The sequence below is a fragment of the Accipiter gentilis genome, chromosome 6, assembly GCF_929443795.1.
Source record: "Accipiter gentilis chromosome 6, bAccGen1.1, whole genome shotgun sequence".
Classification (NCBI taxonomy): Eukaryota; Metazoa; Chordata; class Aves; order Accipitriformes; family Accipitridae; genus Astur; species Astur gentilis.
Window position 1 is genome coordinate 6,480,714 of NC_064885.1, and position 25,968 is coordinate 6,506,681.

At 46.4% G+C, this 25,968-nt stretch overlaps 3 protein-coding genes across 7 annotated transcripts; 1 reads left to right on the forward strand and 2 right to left on the reverse strand.

The window, feature by feature from the left end:
* Positions 1-36: 36 nt before the first annotated feature.
* On the forward strand, positions 37-17,303 carry SMYD4 (SET and MYND domain containing 4). 4 transcript variants are annotated; one of them, XR_007506440.1, is made up of 11 exons: positions 37-167; positions 239-383; positions 531-620; positions 1,100-2,252; positions 2,559-2,741; positions 3,043-3,209; positions 3,908-4,040; positions 4,482-4,598; positions 4,945-5,068; positions 5,785-5,991; positions 16,375-17,303. XR_007506440.1 is itself a non-coding variant. In XM_049803961.1 (10 exons), the coding sequence occupies exons 1-10, from the start codon at positions 37-39 to the stop codon at positions 5,933-5,935; spliced, it is 2,394 nt and encodes a 797-aa protein (XP_049659918.1). In that variant the 3' UTR covers positions 5,936-6,089. The 4 variants fall into 4 exon arrangements, 2 of the variants coding, with proteins under 2 accessions (XP_049659918.1, XP_049659919.1); XR_007506441.1 differs by having other exon boundaries at positions 16,378-17,303; XM_049803961.1 differs by lacking the exon at positions 16,375-17,303 and having other exon boundaries at positions 5,785-6,089.
* On the reverse strand, positions 6,614-13,750 carry SERPINF1 (serpin family F member 1). The gene is made up of 8 exons (XM_049803967.1): positions 13,618-13,750; positions 11,004-11,089; positions 10,397-10,598; positions 10,162-10,317; positions 9,170-9,373; positions 8,233-8,375; positions 7,398-7,608; positions 6,614-7,022 (listed from the first exon to the last, which is right to left on the reverse strand). Exons 2-8 carry the CDS (start codon positions 11,079-11,081, stop codon positions 6,763-6,765), a joined length of 1,254 nt encoding a protein of 417 aa, XP_049659924.1. The 5' UTR covers positions 11,082-11,089; positions 13,618-13,750; the 3' UTR covers positions 6,614-6,762.
* Positions 17,304-17,401: 98 nt separating the features above from the next.
* SERPINF2 (serpin family F member 2) lies at positions 17,402-25,555 on the reverse strand. 2 transcript variants are annotated; one of them, XM_049803964.1, is made up of 9 exons: positions 25,263-25,555; positions 24,091-24,154; positions 23,298-23,360; positions 21,863-22,280; positions 21,417-21,560; positions 21,068-21,271; positions 20,066-20,208; positions 19,271-19,475; positions 17,402-18,456 (listed from the first exon to the last, which is right to left on the reverse strand). In XM_049803964.1, the coding sequence occupies exons 1-9, from the start codon at positions 25,274-25,276 to the stop codon at positions 18,143-18,145; spliced, it is 1,569 nt and encodes a 522-aa protein (XP_049659921.1). In that variant the 5' UTR covers positions 25,277-25,555; the 3' UTR covers positions 17,402-18,142. The 2 variants fall into 2 exon arrangements, with proteins under 2 accessions (XP_049659921.1, XP_049659922.1); XM_049803965.1 differs by lacking the exon at positions 25,263-25,555 and adding an exon at positions 24,621-24,714.
* Between the last annotated feature and the right edge of the window lie 413 nt (positions 25,556-25,968).

Here is a 25,968-nt window from a genome sequence, read left to right on the forward strand (position 1 = left end):
GCGATCCTACTGGGCGCCGCCATCGCGGTACCCGTGATGGCGCTGCCGGTGGAGGAGTGGCGGCTGTACGCCGCCCGGTGCTGGGCCGCGCTGGAGCCGGCGCTGCGGGAGCGGTTGGCGGCGGCGTCGCTGCACGACATGTTGCGCCTGGGCTGCGGCCTCCTCCGGTGAGTGACGGGGCGGGGGTGGAGCGGAGCGGAGCAGGGCGGTGCGCGGAACTGACCCCCGTGTCCCGCAGGCCCGAGGCGGCGGCGGTTCTGAGGCGGTTGTGCCGCCGGGCGCCCGCGGGCAAGGAGCCGGCGGCCGCGCGCTTCTACCGGGAGGAGGGAAACCGGCTGTTCGGCCGCCGCCATTACGGTACCGCCGTGAGGCTCTACTCGCAGGTAGGTGAGGCGGGGGGCAGGCCCGGGGCCTCCGTCGGAGGGCTCCTGGGGAAGGGAAGGCGGGGGTCCCGCAGCCCCCGCTCAGGGGGTCCCGTTGAGGGGTCGTGTCCTCCCCCCCCCGAGGCAGCAGCTCTCTGGTCTCCACAGGCGGCGTCCCACGAGCCCCCCGGCAGCCCCGAGGTGTCCGTTTGCTTCGCCAACCGCTCCGCCGCCCTCTTCCACCTCAGGTGCTTTGAGGTAAGCGGTGGCGGGACCCGCGGCAGCCCGGTGTCGTCCTGTCCCCCCCAAGCTTCAGGGTGCCCCCGAGCAAGTCTGCGCACCCAGAGGGTGGCCTGAGGCCCAAGAGGGGGAATTGGGGTAAGGAAGAGCTCAAGCACCACCTGAGGTGTTACCGCGCGACGTTTGCGCGCAGGGTTTGGGTGGGTGATTCTGCAAACCCCGCAGTAACGGGTGTTGGGTTGTTAGAGCAAGAGAACTGTGGATCAGGTGCGCTTCCGAAGCTGTGCTTAAAGCATCCGCCGTTACTTAAACTTCCTGAAGGGTTTCCGTCTTGTTCTATGTCAGGAGGCTTTATTTGGCCAACAGATTGGCTATGCGGATGGAATTTGGGGACTAACATAGCCTTATTAAAATATTCTGCATCTTAGGTGGAATAAAAGAGCATGAGTCTCAGCTGGCTTCCAAGTACGTTTAAAAGTCCTTGTCATTGTTTCTAGGTTTGTTTGGAAGATATTGCCAGGGCTGAAAGTCATGGCTATCCAGACAGGCTGCTGCCCAAGGTCTTGCTGCGGAAGGCTGAATGTCTGCTGTGTTTGGGGAGGTTACAGGATGCAGCAGACACCCTCAGTGTGGTGGAGAATAAAATTGCTATGGATGGCATCATGACTAGTCCTACACACCAGACACTGCTAAGAAAGTTAAGTCAACTGAAGATTAAAGTACATGAGAAAGAGAACTGTCCAGAGCCTGCACGAGAAACATGTGCTGACATTCAAAGAAAGTCAGAGATCTGGGAAGAGAATGACAGTATTTCAGGTGCATCTTCATCTTTGAGCTTGAATTTTGATAGAGAGAGAGGACGTCACTTGGTGGCCTCCCAGGACATCCTGCCAGGACAGAGCCTGTTGAAAGAGGAGGCCTTTGTAAGCGTGCTCTGCCCAGGGGAGAGCCGCCTTCTGCAGGACAGCAGTGAAACAGTGTGGGATACTCGAGTCACTAATGCAGATCTTTATTGCCACCGTTGTCTGAGGCAGCTCTTAGCCTCAGTGCCTTGCTGTGGGTGCAGTTATGCAAAGTACTGCAGCCAGAGCTGTGCAGACATGGCATGGGAGCAGTACCACAGGACAGAGTGCTCCCTGGGAGCACTGCTTCTCACATTAGGGGTCTTCTGCCATGTTGCCTTGAGGACTGTTCTGCTGGCGGGATTTGCAGAGGTTAGCAGGCTGGTGGAATGGTCCCATGATGATGACAAGGACCTTCATAACCCTGAGGCAAGATGCAAACATCTCAGTGAGGCACCAGATACAAGAGCTGGTACCAGAAGTATCCCTGGTTGTAATGACAATGGTCAGTACCAGAGTTCTTACCAAGCTGTGTTCAACCTTTTGCCCCATACTGAGAAGCATAGCCCTGAACATAAGTTCCTTTGCATGCTGAGTGTAGTAGCTATATGCAAACAACTGCAAGAAGCTGGCCTAGAGGCTGCTGTTTTGAATCAGGAGTCATCTGAGAAGTGGTCCAAACCAAAGACATGTGAAGAAACATCGGGTGAATTGTCTCCAGAGCTGAAGACTATGGCAGAAGCGATGCTGAGGCATATGTTGCAGCTGCAATGTAATGCACAAGCGATCACTGTAATGCAGGAGTCAGGTAAGATAAATACTTTTAAGCCCTTCTGTGTTGTCCTTGCTCATCTAGCTTGTGTGAAGAGATTGAATTATCAGTTGTAAAAAGCTCCCACTGCAGATGGGAATGACATGCTTAAAATTTAATGGCCTGTCCCATGCTGGCCTGTTCTCTGGTGCACATGTAGAGGGTATTTAGCTATTATTTATTGCAGCAATATACCAGAAACCTTTCTTCTGCTATCTGCAATCGGTCACAGTGCTTGTTGCATAAGTTGCGTGGGTTACTGAGCATTCATTCTCAACCTACTTGTTTTTCCTTTGACTTTAGGATCCGGAGATAGTGCTGTTGTAAATAAGAAGCCTGTGCGCCTGGCGACAGCCTTCTTTCCTGTCCTCAGCCTTCTGAACCATTCGTGCTGTCCCAATATCAGCGTGTCATTTAGTGGGACAGCTGCCACTGTCAGGGCATCACAGCCAATCCCAAGTGGCCAAGAGATTTTCCATTGCTATGGTAAGTATTAACTCTCTGTTTGTCTCAAGGCATCCTTTCAGGTCTACTTGGTGTGCTCACTGATTGCTATTAATATCATAATTCCCAGTATAATGTTGCTAGAGTCTTTGTTTATGTATTAGCCTTGATCAAAGTTGTCAATGCAAGATTATCTCCTGAGCCCACTGTTACATTTTCAGTCTTCAGTTATGTCCTCTCCAAAAGATGATCTATCTAGTCTCAATGATAACAAAGGTAGATTTAGTCTGATGTTAAGAACTGTGCCTGTTTAGAGATTTCTACCCTTGCCATCCCTTTGCAGGGCCTCACCGATGTAGAATGAGGGTTGCTGAGAGACAACAGCTTCTCAGTCAGTATTTCTTCGAGTGTCGCTGCCAGGCATGCCTTGATGAGTTAGAGTCTGATGTCAAGAGTGTGGTGTCTATGAGAAACTCATTCTGCTGTCCTAGCTGCCGGGCTCCAGTGCAGGTAGTTCTTCCATAGTTATGATTGTGTAAATTATCGGGATGTGTAGTGTTTGGGTCTCTGGGAAAGTCGAGAGTTAAAGGCCTCAGTTCATGATCTCTGCGCAGAAGCAAAAGCCCCTGTAGAGTCAAGACAGTATCTCACTCTTCTTAGCAGCTTCCTTGTGATGTTCTTGTATGTCAGTTTTCCAGCATTATAGGGAAAATAATGCCTTTAACAGCAAGTTAAAATCTCTTTGAACTTTATGAATGAACTTTAGAATATGAAGGCTATGGACTAGGGGAAGGGGGATATTTATGAAAGAAAATGGAGGCCTGGAGTCTAGAACAGAAAATGTACATACAGGCACTGTATGTAAGAGAGTCACCCTCTCTGCAGTTCACAGGATGTAAATGAAACCAGCATGTAGTGTGGGTTAGATGGGGAGAAGTCAACATAGTGTGTATTTTGTATGAACATTAGTTGTGTACCACATGACCCTGCTTTGGCCTAACCTATAGCTCACGCAGTCATAGCTATTCCTGGAAGTTTCTCATAAAATCGAATAAGCTAATAGCAATTTACAAGCAAGTCACTTTGTTTAGTGAATGCAACTGAGAAACAATTTAGCATCTCTATAACACAATACAGAGATAACAGACATGGAAAGTAAGCTTCAAGTTGAATGTGAGCAGGAATGATCACAGGGATGATTTCCACAGGGGGAAGAGATGCTTTGTTGTTCAAATGAAGCTTGTGCAATTTCAGTCAGCAGAGAAAGCCTGTCACACCGTTTACAGGACCTTCAGCAACAAATCAAGAAAGCATTAGAACTGCTAAGAGGCAGGAAGGCTGGTAAGGCTCAGCTTTCTACTTTAAGGTCAGCAGCTTATGAGTACACGTCGGGAGACGTGGTTCTAACCATGAGATGGCACTGTTGCTTATGCAGTTGGGGTCTTCTGGCATGCAGCCCGGTGTCCCTGGGGACTTGAGCTTTAGGGTTTTTATACCCCTGATACGGGTGTTAATCTAAGTCACACGTTGTTCCATAGTAACTGAAAGAACTCAGGGTAACATTGGAGTTATGCATTCCCAGGCCTTGGTTTCCTGGAGTGAGTCAGGCCAACACTGCGTTAGAATAAGCAGGGTTGCAGATGAAGTCAATGTTGAATCCTAACCAAATCCAAATCTAGCTGTGTAAGATGCAAAGATGAGATTGGACTGATTTTATTTCATGGATAGTGGAAAGCTGGAGACTGGCCAGTAGGATGAATTTTATACCCTGTTTTGTTATAGATCAGGCTATCAAAATGCTCCTGAAGTGTCAGATGGATGCTGGAAACTTCTTGTCTCCAGGGCATTTGCTGATGGGAGAGATGGCGGATCATCTGGCACAGGTCTATGCTACTCTTGGTATGGCATTGTCTTCTCATTATCTTTAGTTTTCTGAACTTTGAATTTAACATGACTAGCTTTTTCTCTGACTACCCATTTCACTTTTCTCCTACTGCATTTCTCTAGTTTTGACAAACAGAAAGACTACTTTAGCCAAAACTGGGTTCCCAGCAGCCAGTGAACAATAATGTGATCTCATGTTCTTCTAGATTCCCTGTCCTGGTTCTGAGGTCAGCAGCCTCTCAAGAATGCTGTGGACATAGTTCTTCACTTTTTGCGTAATTCTCTCAGATTCTTTGGGTGGCAGTAGCTCTAGAAAGTATTTATTCATGACTCATGTTTTGTTTTGGTTTTTTTCCGTTAGGGAAGTGGCAGGAAGCAGCCAGATACCTGGAGAGGAGTATTGAAATTGTGGAAATGCATCATGGGCCATCAAGTGTAGAAATGGGTCATGAACTTTTCAAGCTAGCACAAATTCTCTTCAATGGGTAAATCTGCTTTCATTCTCTGTCCCTTCCCTGCACCACTCGTGTGTGTCTGACACAAAAAATCATGGCAGGTGGTCCTGGGTACCTTGCAGGGTGTCTCACAGGACCCTGGGCAGTCTGGCACAGGTACAACAGTCGGCCATTACTCAAGTGCAAGTTCATTAACCCCTTTGGGATTCACTTATACCTCATGATTCTCTTTGAACCCATTTCTCTGCTTTGTGCCTGTCTATTCTTCTTGCTGGCTCCATTTATTCCCTGTCCTATTGTTTTACTTTGACAACTAGTCACCCTTGGTGTTTATACCTCAGTTGTACAATGTTGCTGACATCTTTCCAAAGGAGGAAATAAAACCCTCTTGCTCTATTTTGGCCCTTTTTAGGCAAGCAAATCCTCTGACTGCTTCTGAAAATCTTCTCACAACACCTCCCTTTAACTGAATTAATTTTAGCAGGAGCTGCAGTGAGGAAGTAGTGGGTACCTGTACTCAAAGATAGTGTTTCAAGTTTTTGTCCGTCTCCTTACCTTTTTTGCCCCCATCCTCCCTTTGCAGCTGAAGTGCACGCTATTTGCCTGGTCCTGAGAGGCAGTGGAGGGTAGGATCTGTACCTATGAACAGGTTTAGGTTTTTGTTGGGGAGGGGTTGAAGGTTGCGTAAATCAAGGAGCTGAATTAAGTATTCTGTATACTCTGTTCTTACTCTCTTCCTATTTCAGATTTGCGGTTTCTGAAGCTCTGAGCACGATTCAAAGAGCAGAGGAGATTTTGTCAGTGCACTGTGGTCCTCAGAGTACTCAGATCCAGGAACTACAAGAGATGAAGACCTGTCTGTCAGAGCTTCCCAGAAGCATCCTTCAGAGGACTTAATTTCCCTGTCAAAGGAAGCTGCAATGTGATCTTTCATCAAAGCTAAGTTTCATGTGGTAAGGTAGTCATGTAGTACAAGCTGGAAAATGATGTGTAACAACGACTTGAATGAAATCTGAAATGCTCTTTAGTGAGACTGTTGTAAATAAAATGACCAATTCTAACATGAGGGGTCTGTGCGTGGTATGGTGGGAATAGATGCTGTTGTATAATTTCTGCATGTGGGTTTGAAGCAAATGTTTGAGATGCTTGCATATGCGTGTGTTTCTAGAGATGTGAATCTCCAATGTGTGATACCCTGACGGTTATGAACACGCAGTCATCCAGACCACACTGCCTTTTATTTCTAATGCTGTGAAGCACTTTTCTTCTTGCCAGTGTGAAACATAAATGGTTGGAATGGGTGAGGCGGTAGGCTGGGAACTGCAAACTTACAAGCTGTAAGAGGGGGCACTGCAGAGCTTGGATGGCTACCAGCGCAGACCTGTCAGTGATGAGGGATTCAGTATAAACAACTGGTGTCAGGTTGGAAGACAGGATAGGGAAGAATGCAGTATACACCAGATGACACTTGCATATAGGACACAGAACTGCATCGTGGCTTATCTGGGGAAAATGGGAGTGTGAATCCACATGACGTAGGCAGACAGTCTTTCAAGGGAGAATACTGGGGCTTGCTGAGATTAATAGCAAAAGCTCTTTTATTGCAGCATGAAGGCATAAGATTTGCAAGTTGTGTCTTTGTGCAGCGGAGCAGGGAGCTAGTATCCCTCTCAATACCACCCTTTCCATTTGGGCCCTACCATTGCAGATTATTGTGAAGGAATCTAAACACTCCTGGGATCCAGGATCTTGCCAATGAAGAGGAGGGTTCCAGTGGTATCATCTCGCAGTACAAGAAGGAAAGGTCTGTCCACGTGATATTCTATGGGGAAGGTCAGACGAGCAGCATTCACCCCAGGATTTGGTGTGGATCTTTCCCCATCTTCACTAAGCTCCAGAATTGCCTTGTGTTGCACATGAGATAGCTTAATAGGTTTGGCAGAAATCATGGTAAAATCAGGTGATGTGAAAAGTGATTGGAGCCCTGGAGGAAAGAAAGAAAATTCCATTAGCTGAAAGCATAGATTGCAGTGGGGGAGCAGCACTGCTAATGCTGTGATCTAGGAGGGCGTGTAGCTGCTCTGGTAGAGGTTTTTGGGGTAACAGGGAGAAGAAGCTTATATCTGTTTGTACTGAGTTTCTCCCTCTCAATCTCAGAAGCATTGTATGAGCTTGGTGGAAAGACGTGATAAAAGGTTGAGGAGTCCTAGACTAAGGTGATTTAGTTGCTGGTGAAATCTCTACAGACTGACAGCAGGACCTAACCAATAACCCACCAGCTTCATATTCTGAGAGCAGGAAGTAACTTGCCCACTGCTTTGAGCCCTGGCAGTCTGTAGAGGGTGTGTGATGTACATACTTGTCTCCTTTAGTGTGTTGCCAAGTGCCTCTTCATAGTTCAGCTTTAGTTTGGGCAAGCTTAGCACAGCATGGACTGTCTTCAGCTCCCTGTCTACATCATGGATAAATTCAGAAGTAAGGCTTTCCTCAATCAGACTCATATTCTGGATCACCTTCGTAGGCAGGAAGAACATGGCACTGATTCCCTCTGTCAATGGCAGCTGGGCAATCTGGAAGGCCAGTTATAAATAAGAAAGGGTCACAGCAATAATAAACAGTTTTACCTGTCCAGGCACAGGCCTCAATCTTGACTGCCTGGTCAGTCTTTCTAGTTAACATTTGGTCGTCTTCCCTGTTTGCTTTTATTGGACATGATGCATCCTGACCCCTCGGGTGCCCAGGCTTTCATCAATTCATGCTGCACTCTTTCTGCTATTACATGGCAAGTGCTCTCTCTTACCTGTTGAATCCTGTAATGAACTGCAGTGTTGCTTTCGCGGGTTCTCAGCTGGAACACCTTTGAGCCCATGCTACAGTGAAAGAGTGGTTGAAAGAGGTGGACATGGAACAGTTTTGAGGAGTGTGCCCTGCCGTTCTTGCCCAACTTAAGGTCAAGCAATAAAGGCTAGTAGGACCTGTGCATTATTTAAATTCTGGACTGCTTGTCCCATAGCCAATGTAGAAGTAGGATATTCTTAAGAATCTTAAGAACATACCGCCTTTCAAAATAGGGATTGCAAAACTAGCCTGATGGGAGGAGCAAAGCTGTCTTCTGGAATGGGTTAACAGGTAAATGTAGCTGAACCTGTTCCTCAGTAAGTTTAGGAGATCTTGTGCAATGTATGCTCTCTGACCTTGCAGTTGAGTTCTGAGTCAAAACCATATCGCAGTATAGCTTTGGGGTCTGACATCATGGACACCTTCACAGTTCTGTCCTCATCCAGATGGAAGTCCTTCAGGGCAGTCTTCTTGGTGTCAAACTTGGTTTTCCATGTCCCTATTTTTTAAAAGATAAAATGGAGGATTTTCTGGAATAATAGCATATGAAACCACGCTTGTGTCTGTGGCTGAGTAATCTGGCACTTATATATATAGTATTTGTACTTTAAGAGTTGAGGCATAACTGAATGATGATAGAGATGGAAATAGACTGATTGGAGCTACTGATTTACTGCCACTCTTTGGCCCCTCCTTTTCATCTGAGAATTGGCTAAATGGGAAATAACAAATCAAGCCAGTGTATGGGTGGAGTAGTTATTGGGAAGTTGATGTCTACTTATGTAATTACAAAACTATTTTAAAGGGTAACAATTGTGTCAATGCATATAAAGTGCTCCTCTCCCCACCCTTTATTTTGCTCCTTGTCTCTAAGCAATAATTCTCCATGACACTGGCTTACAGCATGTTCTAGAACAGCTCTGTAGTATCTCTCTCCATTCCCTCTACAGTGGTGAAAAGGGTCAGTACACTCATTAAGTCGTCCCTTCCCTAAATGGTAATATTCTGTCTCTTGCTGTGGAGTTTTGTGAGCTTGCACTTTCTTCTCTGGTCTCTTACTGCAAACAGGTCAAGATTCAGCTTCCCAAGAGTAATAATTCCTCCCTTGAGGACTATTTCTCTTTAGGTAGCATGCATTTTTTCTTCTTTACTAAACATTCTCAAACACTTTTTTCTTACACTCTGTCTCTTTGGCAGTTTGTTTGCTCTATTGGAAGCGAGAGCATTCCCTCACATCTCTTCTAACGCATGCTTAACAGAACCTCTCTGTAACCAAGTACATAACATTCTTACCCTTGAAGTAAGCAGCCCCAGCAAGGAGAATACTGACATCTGTGGGCATGTCCTTCATAAACCGCATAATCCTTCCCTTTGTCTGCTGTCGTACCCAGTTGTTGATTTCTTGGAGGTCTAACTGGGTATTGCCACTTAGGGCCCTCAGGCGCATCTTGTAGGACTTCTCTAGTTGGCTGTGAAAACCAGGCTTCACCCTCAGTCCTGGGGAACAAAAACATCAATATTGCAGCTAGCTCCCTTATCAAAACAATCTCAAGGCAGCAGATTGCAATCCAAAGCCCAGCAGCAGTTCTCTCATAAAACATCTGTGTCTGTGCATATATAGAAACCTGCTTTGAAGAACAGTGACTGAAGGCACATGGAGGAAACTGATCCAAATCCTATAGCCGCCCATGCTGGAGTATGGGATAACTCTCTTCTGAAAAGTAAAGAAAGGAGATAAGAAGAGAAGGCTTGGACACAGCTATCCCTGCATCAGTCTTTCTTCTTTCTCCAGCTTGCTTTATGAGTACGGCTTACTTGACCTATCGGATTCTTGGAACCAGCAGGTTCCAAAAGATAACTCTTAGCTTTCTCAGCAGATGTTTATTGCATGCCAAAAGCAGACATTTAAAATAGTTCTGTAAGGTATTAAACAAAGGAATATGGCTGAATGCTATCACAAATAGAAAATGCAATTTGTGGTTCCTGGAAGCTGGCAACACCTGCCAGAAAACCTAAGAGTGAAAGCAAAATTCTCAGCAAGTTTCTTCTAGGTCTGTTAGTTGCTCTGTCACCAGTGTCTTTATGTGCATAAGTCTGGTCTTTTATTTATGTGCACACAAACTTTCCAGGCTTTTTCTGGAGCTGCAACAGCATTCCATGCACAGTCTGCATCCTGGCTCAACAGTACGTCAGAGCCAAAGCTGTTAGTGTGGTGTTATTCAGTGTGTTCTACCTGCTGCTAGTTATTCAGGTGAAATTTGATAGAGGGGAAGAAGGACTTTTACTTTTCTCCAAGATGATACGGGAAGCACTTTTCATGCTCTTCTCTGGTGCAGACACACTGGTCAGTAGGTCTTTGTAAGTGTTGTGGACCTCAGCTTTGTTAAGCAGATCATAGAAGAGAGCGCGAGAAATCACATCTTCTGTTCGTTCTCCAGCCCCTGCCAACAACAAAGACAACAGTATGAGGGAAGGCCTGTCAAGCCAAACAGCACGTGAGGAAAAGGGGCAAGAACTCACCAAGTGAGAGACCAGACAGTGCTGTAGCCAGGCTGAATGGAGACAGTAGCACATTGGCAGTGGCTGTCCGGCTAGATTGCTGACGATACAGGTCATAGCCGAAGTTGGAGACTGCAGCTGCCAGCTTGTTTACAGGGGTCTTATAGAATGGATCTTCCTCTTCAACCTCACCAGCGTTAGCTCCATCAGCAGTGGCAGAGTTCTAGCAGGGAGCGCTGTGGTTAGACTTGCAGTTTACAAGGGCAGGTACAGTTGTGTTAAACATTTCAAAGGCAAGCAATCTACAGATACTCTCCTATGATCTACAGAAATAGTGGGTTAATCTTACTGATCGAGAGTGTAGGAACCATTACTTTACTTTAAAGTGTCCCGGTAAAGCCGAAGGCAGCACTTGGATTGGAATCCACTATTTCTGCCTCACAGTCATCCCCTGATGTAACTACTGTGGTTTTATCTAGGTAAAGCAGGAGTTAGTCTCATTATGTTGCTAAATAAAATCCTAGTAACTCAGGAGGGTAGTGCTTAATCCTTCTGTAAGATTCTCTAAAATTAAATTACATGCTCCAAGTAGCTCTCCCTCACTCTCTGCATGTTGTCTCCTACTCACCTGCTCAGTAGCTGAGTTCTGGGATCTGCTTGGGACAGTTAAGAGACCCAGGAAAAGGAGAACCAGTGGAATCCGCATGCCTGAACCTACAGAGTAAGAACACGACACAGGTAGTTTGAGCAATTGAGCAAATACATCTCTACCACTACTATTCGCTGTACCTGGTTGTGACAGGAACTGCAATGACACGTGCTGCTGCTTGTCCTTCCCAACTGTGAAACACACACCTGATCTTAGCTTGGTTTTCTTCTTTTCTAGTTTGAAGTATTCAGCCAGCCTGGCCCCAATGACTTCAGAACGGGGCGAGCATACATGCCTGGGTGTGCCTGAGCGCAAAAGCAGATGTGTGTGGCCCAAACCACACTGATGCTGGCAGTTACTGAGTGCCAAGGTCCAGAAAAGCACTAAATCATATCTTTGGAGTTTTAGACTTTAAAAGATTCAATATTGCATTTATAAAAGGTAGCAAATCCATATTGTTGAATGGGGCAGAAGATGAAACTGACTGGTTACTGCTCTGCTATACAAGTTACCTGCCTCAGGCAGTAGTTTGTCATGTTTCTTGTGTCTGCATGTACCTGAAAGGCTGTACAGCCTATATGCATCCTTTCCTGCTTATTTGCAATTTGATGAAGTAGAAGAGCTTTCTTAAAAGACAGTAAGAAAAAGGGCTGGGAGTAAATACCTAACACTGGGCCAGATCTAGAGAAGTGGTGAAAGACAGAGCTTGGCTTATTCAACATTTTTAATGGCGGTGGGAGAAAAGTACCAAACTCCCCAAAGCTGTTCCTTCTGTGGAATCCACTTTTGGTTGCTCCAGTATTGGCGTATGTGGCCCTTCCAGACAGATCTGTCTGGTCCAAAGGGCAGTGTGTAACATAGGGTTTCACTGTGGGTAAACCAGAGCTACTGCAGAAGTGTCATGCCCTTGAGAACAGACGCCACTGAGGCTAGTCTGAAGCAATGTTTATATAGATTCCCAGAAATTAAAGGAAGAGGGTTGTATTTAACTAACCCCTCTGATCCAGGCATCCAGTGAAGTAGGAGAAAGAACATGTGTTTCAGATTAACTTCAGCTATAAAGAAAACATGCCTGCTGGTAGAAATACAACTTAAAGCCACGTGGCTACAACAGCCCCAGTTCAGGACCCAGTCTGTTCAGGCAGAGGTTTTACTTCAGTGAAAGGCAATTCACCATTTCCTGCCAAACCCCTTTTCTTCTGGAGGTAGTTCTGCCTTGGAGAAAAAGGTGTCACCGTGGAACTTTTAAGTTTTCATCTATGTTTAGATAGTGTAACACAGAAGTGGTACCCTCTTTTCCCTGTGCACTTGCATCCTGTGGCCTGCTGCTATCCTAGTTGCCAAGTAGATGAGGTATTCTGGTGCAGAAGCAGCGTATCAAGAGGATTTACTATACTGGAAAAAACCAATGCGTTTAGTGGTATGATAGTGGATATGATGTTGGGATTGCTTATATCATTGCAGAGTTCTACAATGAATAGGCACCATGCTGAAAGAGAGATGACAGAAGCCCTGCGTGAGTCTAAGTTAAATGGGTCTTAGTGAGGGCTTTGTGAGGATGCCTACACCAAGCAGTACTCTGACATGCTGAGCAGAAGAGGTTTGGCCCAGTCTAGTGTAGAGATGAAGGTTTTCCATGGAGCATAACCTTTTCTCTGAAAAAAAGATAATCATCTCAACACAACCTCTGCTTCCAACTACACTGAGCTCCTGGGAGCATGAGAGCGGAGATTGGTTTTGCAGATTTGCATTGTTTTTGCCAGTACTGTCACCAGCTTCATATTTCTCAAACTTTGCCAAAAAGCAATTTCCATTTTAGAAAGACAAAGCCTTTTGCGTTTAAATTGGCCTGAACATCTGGATTCTATTTGCATGTGTCTCAGCACACAGCCAAAAATGCAGAGAAAAGAATTTGGTTGAAGCAGAGGTGGGATGGTTTCAGGCATGATATTAAAATCTGTGGCAGTGTTTAAAGAGAAAAGAAGAAGCACCAGCATGAAGCATGTGATGTTACAGTCAGGAAGGTACAGGAAGAAAACTTTGAGAAATGAGCTGAGAAGGAACTCTGTGTCTGGGAGCTGTCTATTTGTGAAGGCCTGCAGGTGCAAAGGAATATTTTGCTTTCCATCTATAACGGTACAAGTCTCACATCATTTATAAACCCTTCTGATTTTAGGGGTGCTATGAAACATCACCCGCAAGTTCAGACTGCTCACTGTGATCACTCTACCCCACAGCACTAACTCCTGAAGCATCTTGCAACCACTAGCTCTAGACGATTTGACTATCACCAAAATTGTTACCATTGCAAAGGAAAAGCATGTTCCCAGCTGCAACACAGATGCTGGAAGGGCAGAAAACCAGTGCAGCTCCCAAGCACAGCTCAGCCCCGGAGGCAAAGAGGTGGTGCCCTAGGATGCTGGTGGCTCCCAACCCTTGGTGAGATCTCCCATTTGGTGGGAATCCCACCCTTCAATACCTGCAGAAGAACCGTTCTTCCCATTTCCCAGGTCCTCTGAGAGCTCCCCAGCCTCATCCCCTGCCCTCTGCTCCCCTCGCTGCTGGCCCTGAGCGAGGGTGAGCTGCCCCTTACCTCGGGCTCCTCTTGGCTGCTGCTGTCCCAGGCTCCCGGCGGGTGCGAGTTGGGGACACTGTGGGTTTGGTGCAGCCACATCTGCTTTTTGCTGCTTCCCCCAGCCCAGCCTTCGACAGGCTTCAGGTTACAGCTTCCCAGGACTCTCTTAAAGTGCTCTGCTCCCATTTTCCGCTCCTGGCACCCTCCCGTTGAACTGCACTAATTTTTTAAGCCTGCCTTCCAAAACAAATGTGGTCTCTGTGATAAAGGCGGTCCAGCAGGTAAAGCACAGGTCGGAGAGGCAAACGCTCCCTACCCCTTTTTGAGCAAGTCTTTTATCCCCGCAGTTTTGCTGTATGTCACATGAGGGAACTTCTTCTGACTCAGAGGTATGGTTAATGCAGCAATGTTTAATGGATTTATGGATTTATGTCCAAGATTTAATGGAGAGACTTATAAAGTGGAAGCAGAATTCTGTTGCTCTTTAAGGCAGTTAAAGGGAAGACCTTCAGAAGAGGTTCTATCCAGTGACAGTTACTAGTTAACAAGAAGTTATTAATGTAACTGGCTTAAAGTTCTTGGCTGACAAGAAAGAGACTAAAAAGCCAAGGACTCCTGGTAGAAACTGATGAATTAACCAAATGTTGTAGGAGCTTACAGAACTATAAATGATCTGGAGAAGGGAAAGGGGCAGAGGGGTTTCATTATTTTTTGCAATAGAGGACTTTAGGGGAGCACCCATCAGTGCACATTTAAATCAAGAGAGTGTATTTTTCGTAAGTATTAAATTGTAAAACTCATTGTAACTAGACGTTGCAGAAGATGAAAGATAAACAGATTTGGGGAAAAAACCAACCCAAATCAAATTAGTGGAAGACAGGTCCATTGAAGGCTAACGATGGTCGGATGTAACGTCAAACTCAGCAGCTGGGCGATACAACCAGAGAACAGTTGTTTTTCCTTATCCCTAGTCATTCTTGGCTTTTTTTTCCCCGGTCATTTGTTACTGGCTATTGGGAGAGCCAGGATACTGGGCTAACTGGACATGGAGCTAGCCTGATCCAGGGCAGCTGTTTGTCTACTTGGAAATGCTGAAAGTAAATTGTAGCCAGTAATATCAGTGCCCCCGGGTCTAGGCTTGCATTGGGACATCTTCTTTTTGGGCTCCAAGCCTCACCGCTAACAGGTAATAAGGAGTTACTCAGGCATGCTGGCACCGAGCTCATACAGTCACTCAGCAAAGAGGAGAGGATGGTTTTAGAGAAGCATTAGCTGCTGTTTTTGCAAGCTGGAAAAGCAAATCAGGTAGTCTGCCCTGTGATTAGTCAGTGCTTCAAAGGTGACCCTTTCTAACAAGAGCAACAGCTCTGCTTTCAACTGCTTCTCAGCTTGCTCTGTGAGAAATCGTCTGCAAAGAGATGTTTGTACTTGTTAGTCTGCCATCGTCAGCCCAAGAATGGGGGTGTTGGCTGTGGAGATATCTTCTGGTGGTTTTCATCTCTTTTTGAGATCTTATTTGTGGTATTAAAATGCCCTTTATGGAAGGACCGCTAGAGAAGTTTTTATATCTCATCTGTATCTTCAAATGAAAGTCCATCTGTTTAAATACAGGTTTGGTTTTAAACCATTTAAATCGGAGTGGCAGTTGTATAGAATGTTATTATAGACCAAAGCAAGCTTTATTACTGTAGGTGAAAGGTATCCCTGAAATGGTGCATAATACTCATCTAACTAGATGCAAGAGCTTAAATCAATTTTGTTAAATGTATACAAACATTTTACTGTTGGTCTGGTTTGGGTTCAAGATAGTAGGCAATATGCTGTCTGAACAGTGTTCACCTCTGCTATGGAAGTACTGATCATGTTCATATGAATTTGCTCTAGTAAGGAAAAAATACATCTAATATTAAAGACATTGAGACTTATTTGATATTCTCAGCCAGTGGTGCAGATGAGCTATAGAGCAGACGCCCTGTGCTAGTCATGTCTTTTCAGAATAGAGCTCAGTCAAAATGAAAGCTTAGCAATGCAAAGTAGAAATTCCTGAGCAGAGACATTAATATTACTTTGCATTTTACAAACTGCCTCTTCTGGAGAGCCAGTGGAGTGAAAAAGAGTCTTAAGGTTGGTGTAACTGATAATTTGTTGAGCAAAGCACAGTCATGGAGGGCTGCTGTACTGTCAAATAAGATGAAATTAATAGTTTGACAAGAATAGCTTGGGGGAGGAGGGATGGCAGAAAGATGGAAAATAGGAAATCAGAACCAAGCTGTTCAGGAAACTGAAAATGAGGGGGAAAATCTTTATAGAAGAGGGGGAGCTGGAGGGCAGAGGCATGACAAGGAAGACTTGCACTTCAAATTTTGCACAGGTTGCAGTGCAACAGGGTGGAATTCAGGGAGGTTAGCACTGAGGCTGCAGTAGCCAAAGCAAGACTTACCTAAGGCATGGGATGGTATTTCTGAATGTTAGGAATGAATCTGTATAAATAAATAAGCTAAAATGTTCCCTGTGGGCAAGAGCTATGCCCTCATAGTAGGGCTGAATTCTTGTGGGTTTACTTGTTAAAATTACATGGCCCTGTAATTACACCCTCTTTTTGAAGGGTGCGTGTCATTGCATTGGTTAGAGGGGTAGACATTATCTTTAGCCGTTCTTCCCCTTTTAGACTGCAAGAAATGTGTAATTGCAGGTTTGAGCCAGGACTTTTATTCCCCAAAGTCTCCTGCATCCCCAAAATTCATGGTTAGTGAGTCAGTCCTTCTCTTATTCCAGCAGATGGTGCAGACTATTCAGGGACGGAGGCTCCCAGAAGCATTCTGGTCCTTCCTTTGAGGGAAGGCAGACTTCCCGAGTGAGGAAAACACTGCCAGAAGGATGGCCCTTGTGCTCCGTAAGTGCTGTTTCGCAAAAACAGAGCACCATCCTTTTTACCCAGAAGCTGAGGGAGTTTGGAAGCAGAATCTACTATGGACAGCAGTTGTTTTGTACAGAACTAGCTGCAGCATGGCAGGCTACGGTGAGTTAGACCAATATTTTTAAGTGGTAGGATGGCTTGGTTGGGTGGAGGGTTCCCAAGATTCCTTCACGGTAGCTTATTTCAGACATGCACTGCTACCTCAGAACAAGGACCCGGGGAGCTGCGCCCATCTCAGACAAAAGTGAAGCTGTAACGGGACATCGCCTTTTGCCAAAACAGGGCAAAAGCAGTCACATTCAGCTACAGGTGTCAAAATCTGCCCCTCCTTCCCCTGGAAGCTGTCCCAACCATCCATAGCATTGTGCTGTGGAGCCAGGAGTATCCCAGTAGCAGAACAAACTGCAGATAGCAGATGCCAGATCAGCACTTTTGAACCTCCTAGTAGATACCAGCACTGGTCAGGTTTTGCCTAAGAGAAAGGTTAAGGACTGCCACATCACTGCTTATCACTGCATTGCTGCTCACAGGCAAAGTACCCTCCTGTCCCTATGCCACTGAGCTCATGCCCTAATTCAGGGAATTCTGTCCATTCCGCAAAGCCAGTTCTGACCCAGTGAGCATTCCCTCCACGCTCTGCAGGTGAGATGCCCAGAACTTATTGGACTCGGTCCTTGGACAGTCTTTACAGATTAGCCATTTCACCTCACAGCCCCTGTTGTCCTCTGTGATGAGGTGTAGCAAAAAACAGGTCCTTTGCAAGAGCCCCTCCTTTCCATCTGTCATGCCCTGACTTTTTTGCTCCCAATCTTTGCAATTATTCAAGCTGTGTGCCTTTTTTCTTTCTCTGTTGGGTCTTTCAATGCAACACCTTAAGCAAATATATTCTGCTTTACTCTTTATTATTCTGCCAACATAAAAATTACTAAAAAAAAACTTTATAAAATATGTCTCAAAATCTAGCATCACCCAAGAACCTAGAGTTTCCCAGGAAAAGGGCTGGAGATAAGGATCCAAAGGGGTTTCCCACTGCAGACCGTCCCACATCAGATCCCAATAGCCAAGCAGTGGGAAAAGGGAATCTTTGAAAAGAGCCTGTGCCTGGAAATGGCTGTGATGCATCCTAGAGAAGACAACTAGTTACTAGTCTAGTTGATCTAGAGGTTGTTTTCTAGGTGGATACAAATTGTTTTCAGAGAAATACTTTGAGGGAGACTTGTTCACAGGAACTGCGGAAGGAAGAGCCATATTAATATCTCTGGCTGTTGTCCAAGCTGCCAGATGCTAATGATGATTCCAGGCTATGGGGGCCTCTAATAAGAGCTTAATAAAGACTCTAATAAGAGTCTGGGGACAAGGAAGTCTCCCTTCCAGGACTGAGAGCCCTGGAAGGGAAATCCAGGCAGAGCAAGCTTTTCAGGTTCAACAGAGGGGAACCCCAGCCTGGAGAAGCTCGTCAAGGCTGGAATGGGCTATCCCAGGACTGGTCTCTAGGAATCTGTAAAGGAAAACAGCAAGGGTTGTCTTCTGTGGCCTCAGAGGGAGGTCTCCAAGGACAGGAGGCCTCTTTTAGCTGGTCCAAAGGGTCAGGTAGCAGTCCCAGAACACTTAGCCTCTCCTTCTCTCTTATTTGGGCATGGGGTCTGTTGCTTCACGTGAGTCCCGTGGCTCTTTTATTTGGGGAGCAGCATTGGGGTTAGGGTTCTGGACACTGCCTATAAAAAGCGGGATGCCTGTTTCATCTTCAAAGATAACGAAGATGAAGGGCCGATCAAGGCTGAAGGCAGAGACCGAGCGTGAAATTGCAACACTGGTAGCAGCAGATGCTTCCACCCCATCTTCTTTAAGTTCCAGGGCAGACTGATGCTGTATACTGGATACAAAGAGAGGTTCATCTGCGATCTTCTGGAGATTTGGGCTTGTGAACAGCTCCTGGAGGCCTACAGAGAAATGAGACTAAGTTAACCTTTCCCATTTGGTACCACCAGCTCTGATTTTTCTCAAAGCTGTGTGCAAAAAAAGCAATTGCCTAATTTGTTGCTATGTGTGTTGTCCTCTGTGGAGGACCGGAGAACTGGCAGGCAAGAGAAACAAAAGCTGAAGTCCAGCTCTGGAGAATATGAAGAGCTGAGGGTACCAAAACCAGAACAGTTTTCACAAGCTTTGTCCACCTCTTTTAGAATAGTAGTGTAAGAACTTAGAGCCTTCCTTAAAAAGCAGTAGCAAGTCTGAAGGCTCTTTTTTGCTAGGCTGGAAACACTTTTACAGAGGTTATTTTTTTAAGCACTTCTGCAAAACAAAGTGAACTCTTAATTTATTCTCATCTGGAAATGCAGTGCATGGTGTTTTATTTCAGTAAGTTCTCAGTTCCAGGTTTCGTGATCTGCATTCTCTCTGTTGGCAATTTCTATGTCCTGGACAATATGTTAAATGACAAGAGGTAAAGGTTGGCGCATGGGAGGAAGTTGGTCTTGGCTACAAATAGGGGATTAGGAAGAACCTGTAAAGATTGTGAGGAACTGTGAAAGCTGCCTTCTCCATAGTATCATCTTGTTGGAGCAAAACATTTGGTGCTAGGCAAGCAAAGAGTAAGGAGGAGGAGAGGAATAAGAGATGAAAGTTTGGATGTTATCTGGAGCAAGCTGTGAGGCACAGCTTTAGAAACAAGGATAGCAGTTTTTAGTGTCAGTGAACAGATGCCATATAGATTGATCAGCTTCACTTACTCTGTGCAAGTCTTGTTAGAGGCCTTACCCATTTGACTGAGAACCTTGTTGAGTTCCAGCTGGTAGTCCAATTTTATTTTGGGGATCTTCACTGTGGTGGGTACCTCTTTGGGGAAAAGCTTGCATAGTTGTTCATAAGGGAGGTTCTCCAGCACGTAAGAGTTATTCCAAGTATACTGGTTTGGTACAATGACCACAAAACTCATGTTACTCTTAAAGGGAAACTTGGCCACCTGGAAATAAAGCCAACCAGAATTTATGGAAGAGGAAGGAAAGTCCATAAAGTGATGCTTTTAATTTAGTCTTTTTCTAATTGGTCTACAGAGCCAGCCTAGGTGTCAGAGAAAAACAGCCCAGTGGGAAGGAGGTATCTGATTTCTTCAGGGGAGAATGTTTGTTGGAATAACAGCATCAGATTTTAGTATTTAGCTATTGACTGGTAAAGATTGAACACATGGTGGGGTGGAAGCCTAAATGCACAAACATTGTACCCACTCTGGCTGTATTCTGAAGGGCTCCAACAGTACATATGCTGTCTGAGGGAACTCCTTTCCATATTTCCTCATTTATCTTTAACTCAGGGCTTTAAATCTCCATTAATTCCCACTTAGTGCGAATCTGTCCTTGTGGTTTTCCCTAGAGATTGAGAATGAAGATTCAACATTCTTACTAGAAGCAAGGACAAAGGACGCTTATTAAATTTTTGTGTGCTATGCCTGTTAAAATACATTTGGGTTCTTGGAGAGAATAGTTGCAGTCAGTGAAATACAATAGCAAGAAGAAATTCCAGTCAAAACATGTAGTGCTCCTAATAGAGCCCTACCTGAATGTCCTGAGACTCCAGTGTAAACCAGCTCAGGGAGTACTTCTGGGCTTTCATCATCTCAACTGGGACCACGAATTCATTGTCAAGGTGGAATACATCTGGCCCAGTGAAGCTAGCATCAAACTGACTCCTCCAAAACCCTATCAATATAAAAGTTTAGAATTTAACAAAGTTAAATTTAGGTAGGAAAACAGAAACTGCCTAGCTGACACTCCTCCTATCATGAGTTCTCCAACAAGGCAGATAGTGACCAGGCGAGTAGAAATACAGCAAAGAGAAGTCAGTACCAAGGCTGGAACACCCCTAACAGCACAAAGCTCTTACATTTCAGAGAGGGACTGTAGAACAGCAAAAAAAAAAAAAAAAAAAAAAAAGAGGATTAATCCTCATGCCTCAGTGTGGGAGATTACTGAAGGCTATGAAGATAAAGCAATGGATGTTTGTTTGCACTTTGAAAAATGAAGAGTATCGCCTTTGTGCTGTCTAGGGTGAAACGGTGCTCCAAAACCAAATTAATGCATTTGCAGATTTACCCCAGAAGTGAGTGTTTGGTCTGTTTCCATGCACAACCCTCAGGGAATTAAAAGAGGAAGATGTGCCTGACCACTGTGCTGTAGTCAAAAAGAGATCCACAGAAGCTGCCTCCAAGCTCTGTGGTTCGTGTGTAGTGAGTTGCATGTGACCTGGTTAAGAAAAGCAGTGATGTGCCACTGTCTGGGATCCTGAACCACGAGGCAAAAATACTGCAGGTTCCACCTGCTGTGTTCCGGCTCTGCTGTCAAGTAACATTTTTAGCACATGTGAAGCAGTTTGGAATCATTACTATGAAGAAATCTAACCAAGAGCAATGGCAGATGTACAAGGAAAGAACAAGCAGATTGACTAGCAGGAAGCAATGAAAGGAGATGCCATTCAGCTACAGTGCTGGTGGAAAACTAGTAGATTTCGAACTATTCCTCTGGATGATCAGGCTTGAAAAGTAAGGCCTGTGGAGCTCACCGTGGAAATGGATTGCATTGAGCAAGAGCATCACTGTGTTTTCAGGGAGCTGCCGTAGGAAGGTGGGTATTTGCCCATTAGTTGCTTCCTTTACCCACTTGTTTATGGCTATGAGGTCATCCTCACTGATCCCAGAAAGGGTCATGGGCTTTGCCTCGTAGAATTTCTCTGAATCCTCCAGGAACTTCTCTTTCACCTCAAATCCTGGCAGAGGGGAAAAATTCCACATAAAGTCATCAGACCTTGAAAAAGCAGAGACATCTCCTGGTATGACAGTGTGCTTCCATCACTCTCTGTCACCAGGAGTTTTATCCTACACCAGTACAGACCCTCCTGTGCCAGCTCTCACCTTTCTGCAGGTACAGACGCGATGCAAGACTGAGGGTGGATTCTGCGAGCCTTCTGCGAAGGGTGCCCAACGTGTGGTGGAGACAGGGCACCGACTCCAGATGCATCGCCTGCAGCAAATGCTTCTCTGTCTGATTTGCTGCTCCTAAAAAGCAAAGTCAAATTCCTGTTAGTTCATGCCCATGTAGTGGAAAACAGGGATGTTACCCAAGCTGCCTCCTGTTAGAAATGTACTGTGCCTTAAAAAAGAGGCTGGAGAAACCTGACAGTAGGAACCTCAGCATGGGCCACGGAGGACAGCTTCAATTGTAATCGTACCTAATTAAAGCCGCAGGAGTAAGATTAAGTGGAAGGTTCCATATTTAATCTTTGCATTTTGCACGTTGGTTCCTGGTGCCTCCAGGAGGGGCAGGGCAGGAACCAGTGCTTTTGTAACTTAGAAGTTACCCAGTGCCAGGTGAGACAAGGCGAGGGCGATGCTGAAGGGTGATAAGATCACATTGGTTCTGTTGGACTCCAGCTGGACCTCTCTCAGGAGATCGATGCTGAATCTCATCAAGCCATCTGCTAGCCTCTGGCTCTTCTTCCAAGTCATCTCACAGCTTTTATCTTCAGCCTCTCCTTCCTCTTCAGAAGAGGCAGTTTCCCCAGATGGTTGCTGTTCATGACAGCCCACAGCCCCAGCTATGACTTCATCTTCTGGGTTCCAGTCATTCCTCATGCCTGGCAGTGCAGTGGTGAAAGGTAACATGGGTCCATCAATCTCCTGGAAGTTGTCATAGGTAATGTCTGCCATCCCTGCGCTCGGCATGGGTGGGATGGCTTCCTGCAGAGCAGACTGTACAACTCCAGCACTTTTCACGTCCTGTGGAGAAACAACCTCGTGGGCTTTACTGCGCACCTAAATGGGCTGAGAAAACTCTCCAGCTTCTCTACTCTGGTGGTGTATTCACTTCAGTTTGCCTTTTAACCTTGAGGTTAAAAGCACCTCAATGAGTATGGAAAACAAGTGAAACAACTGGGAAAATGGACCAAGTGAGGGTCTTGCAGTGGTTGCCCCTCCACTTGCTCTCGGGGCCTGCGCCAGGCAAACGAGCCCAACAGGCGTGATTTGAGGGCAGGAACCACCACCCGCTCAGCACGTCCTGTGCCTTCACCGATCTATAAAACTAAATCATCATCCTCAACCTTGATTTCACCACCTCCTCTCGCATATTTTAGGACTGCCAGTCTGCCTCTTGCATCGGTCAGCACCCTCTACTGCTGTCACAGCCTTGATCCATTTTGGCTGAAATCCTCCTCCAGGCATCTGTCTCTTCTTGACTTGTCTGTTCTATTCCATCCCTTTTCTCTCCAAATCCCTCATTTTCCAGTTTTCTAAGCTTTAGCCTATAGCACTGCTGCTACTGTCCTCACATTTGCACGGTCTTAAACACATGCTTTTTACCTCAGATCTCTCTGTTCCCACCAGCATCCGGATGACATTCCTCTACTGCAGGAGCTCTGCACTGTCAGAGCCAGGCTCAGCGGATAGCATCAGCTATGGGTCTTTCTCCCTGTCACCCTCATAGCTAGTTTTCTTCATCTTCCCTTATCAACCAGAAATGCAATAATCTACCTGCCAGTCCCTGTACACACCAGCTACTGATGTTTACTTCACATGCTGCCCAGTTATTTAGGCTGGAGCTTCCAGCACGGAGCACAGCGTTAGCAGCAGCTGTGAAGTGTGGAGGGAAGCCTGCACAAAGGAGGACTTTCTCATTGCTCTGGCGCTGCTAGATTGCATTGCCTGGGCTCATCCCATCTCAGGACAAACTGGAAAACCATTGCAAATACCACAGCATAAGTTCAGTCCCCTTGGGTGGAACCAGTCATGACTTACCTTCAGCTCCCCATCCTTGTTTAAGAAGAGACGCTTTTGCTCAATGGCATGTGCTGAAGAAAACTGTAGGGGGGGGGGAAACCAAACAACAAACAGTGTCAGATCCCAGATAATTCCCTCTGAATTTCCAGAGCCAGTCTTTTCTGCCCTCACTCCTAACACAGTCCTGTGGGGCCAGGACAGAGACTGGCACCAGCCTGGCTGTAGCAGTCCCTGCATGGCTACAGCACGGGCAGGGCTTTAGGATGTGGATCCGGAGGCGGTGGCATTCACCAAGGGCAGGTGGAAGTGAGCAGGGAGAAACTGCAAATGCTGGATTTGTTTAGAAAGGGACCAGGTCAGAAGGGTAGAAAATAATGTATCCTCTAGAGAGTGAGCAGTGTGGTTTTGCAATCTCAGATCTGACGGGGATCCAGATTTAAAATGGGAGGGAAAAAAAGCTGTTATTAAACAACCTCCTGTTAACCCCTGAAGGTCAGGGTCACTAAATACAGTTGAAGCCAAGTTTCCAAAGATTTTCTACAGTAATTCACTTGAATAATGAGCATATCCACAGCTGTATTAGCTGGGAAAAAGATTAGAAACCTTGCTGCACTGGGGCACAGGCTAACCCCATGGCAGTGTCCTCCACCAGTTTGCCTTCCAGGGCTTCTCAGGCAGAAGCATTGGGCGGTATTTGCCCCATGGTCCGGTGCAGGAGAGCCACCTCACTCCCCCTGCCCTTTGCTGACTGGGGAGAGAGCTGTGCTCACACAGCAGAGGCCCCCACCTTCACTGGAGTGAAGGAACTTACCCTTAGGTGACTGTGCAGAACAGACAGGCAGAGCAGCCACAGACCCCAGAGGAACACCATATTTCTGGAACAGAAGGACCAGCTGAGAGAGAAGTTATTTCCAGCTGCCTGGCAGCAGCAAGCTGAGCCTATTCAGGTCCACAGGGAGAAAATTATCAACCTGGCCAAACAGGTTGGCGCAGGAGCTTGCAGAAAGCAATAGGGAGATGAACAATGCTGCAAAGAAACAACACAGGACTCCTGGGTCCAATGCCAAGGCAGCAAAATCAGAAAGGAACAGGGACCCGCACCGGAGCAGAGCTGTAACCGCAGCCAGACTCTTACATGACGCTGTCTTGCTTGGATCCTGCATTTCTGACCCCATTGCCCTTATTTCTCTGGATTGCAAATGGTATTTTCCTAATCAGTCCTGCACACACTGTGCCTCTGGAAGAAGACAAGAGCCTCTGCTCCTTTCCCATGCAAACCACTGAGCTAGAAGCACAGCATCCCCAGCTGTGCTGCGGGCTCTTGGGAGAAGGGATACTAACCTGCCTCAGAGGGGTTGCAGGCACCCAGCAAGTGCTGTCTGGGAGGGACTTTGCAGGTAGAAAATGCAATACCAGAGCAGTTTCTCAGCAATATGTCCTGGAATAGAGTCCTCCCCTTCCCAGCACTCGCCTTCCCCCTTTGCTGGCAAACCCAACCTCTCCCACCCCCGCATTCCGATTCCTGTATGGGACAGTGGGAGAAGGGCTTCCAGGGCCATGGATAAAACCCCACCCATACCCTGGCCACCGCTTCACACAGCCACTTTTCCCTTTTAAACAGAAATAACATATCTTCTTCTTAGCATAAAGCCTCCATGCCAAAGCCCAGCCCTCAGCACAGCTGCCATGCACTTAATTCCTGGGGCTGCTTTCCACTCTCCAAGCACTCCTTGCTTTCACCCGAAACTGCTGGGTTGTGACCCCAGTTGCCAAGTGGAAGAAGCAAAACTTGAGGCCATTTCATCCCCCCTCTTCCCTCACCCCAAATCCTGCAGCCACATATAACCCCGAATGTCCCTTTTCTCCCTGATGGTGTCCACCCTTTAACCCTCTGCCAAATTCACCCCCCTCTCCCGGAGAGGCACTATTGCTCGTTGGAGGAGCCCCCATTTACTGTCAAATCCTTGTTCATTTGCCTCTTACCTGAGGTTGTTCATGTCCACGTTGGAGCTGGCACCTGCTTTAGCCCGGCCGATAGCTCTGCGTGGGGCAAACACAGTTTCTTGTCCAGCCCACTTCCCCTACCCGCCGGCAGCGACCTTCGGCACCACCCCATTTGAGAATTTGGCAGGCAAATATTGACCTACAGCATCCGGTTAAACATTTGTTTGCGGGATAAGAGTGAATTTGTGCTGCATTTGGAGATGGGGAGACACTTTGGGCTGCTGTACCCTCAAGACAATATTAACACCAAGTTTACCAGCTCCAAAACTCCCATCAGCAGAAGTGACACGCCAAGTCAGTTGTCCCTAGTAGTGGCTCTGCTTTCCATATACTCCCTGTGCTGGGAATGTGCTCTTTTATTCATAATCTTTAGTGAAAACGTAGGGCTTGGTATTTATTGCCACAGGGTGCTCTGGTTTTGGAATTTTCTTTGCAGAAAACCCCAGATATTTACTCCCTGTATCCCAGCTGCTTCTGCTGCAGCAAGCACAAGGCACTGGTTTTAACAGATGGCTGCTGCCCAAGGCCCCGTGGCCACATACCCGAGCAAGAGGCGGCAATGCTCAGGCTGGACTGAGCCAAGAGCAGCTGGTACTTCCCCTGGGGCACAGCACACACCAGAGCTCTGCTGGGGGAGTTGGCCCCGGTGCCGGGCTCCACGGCACGCACGCACTGCTGTGGCATG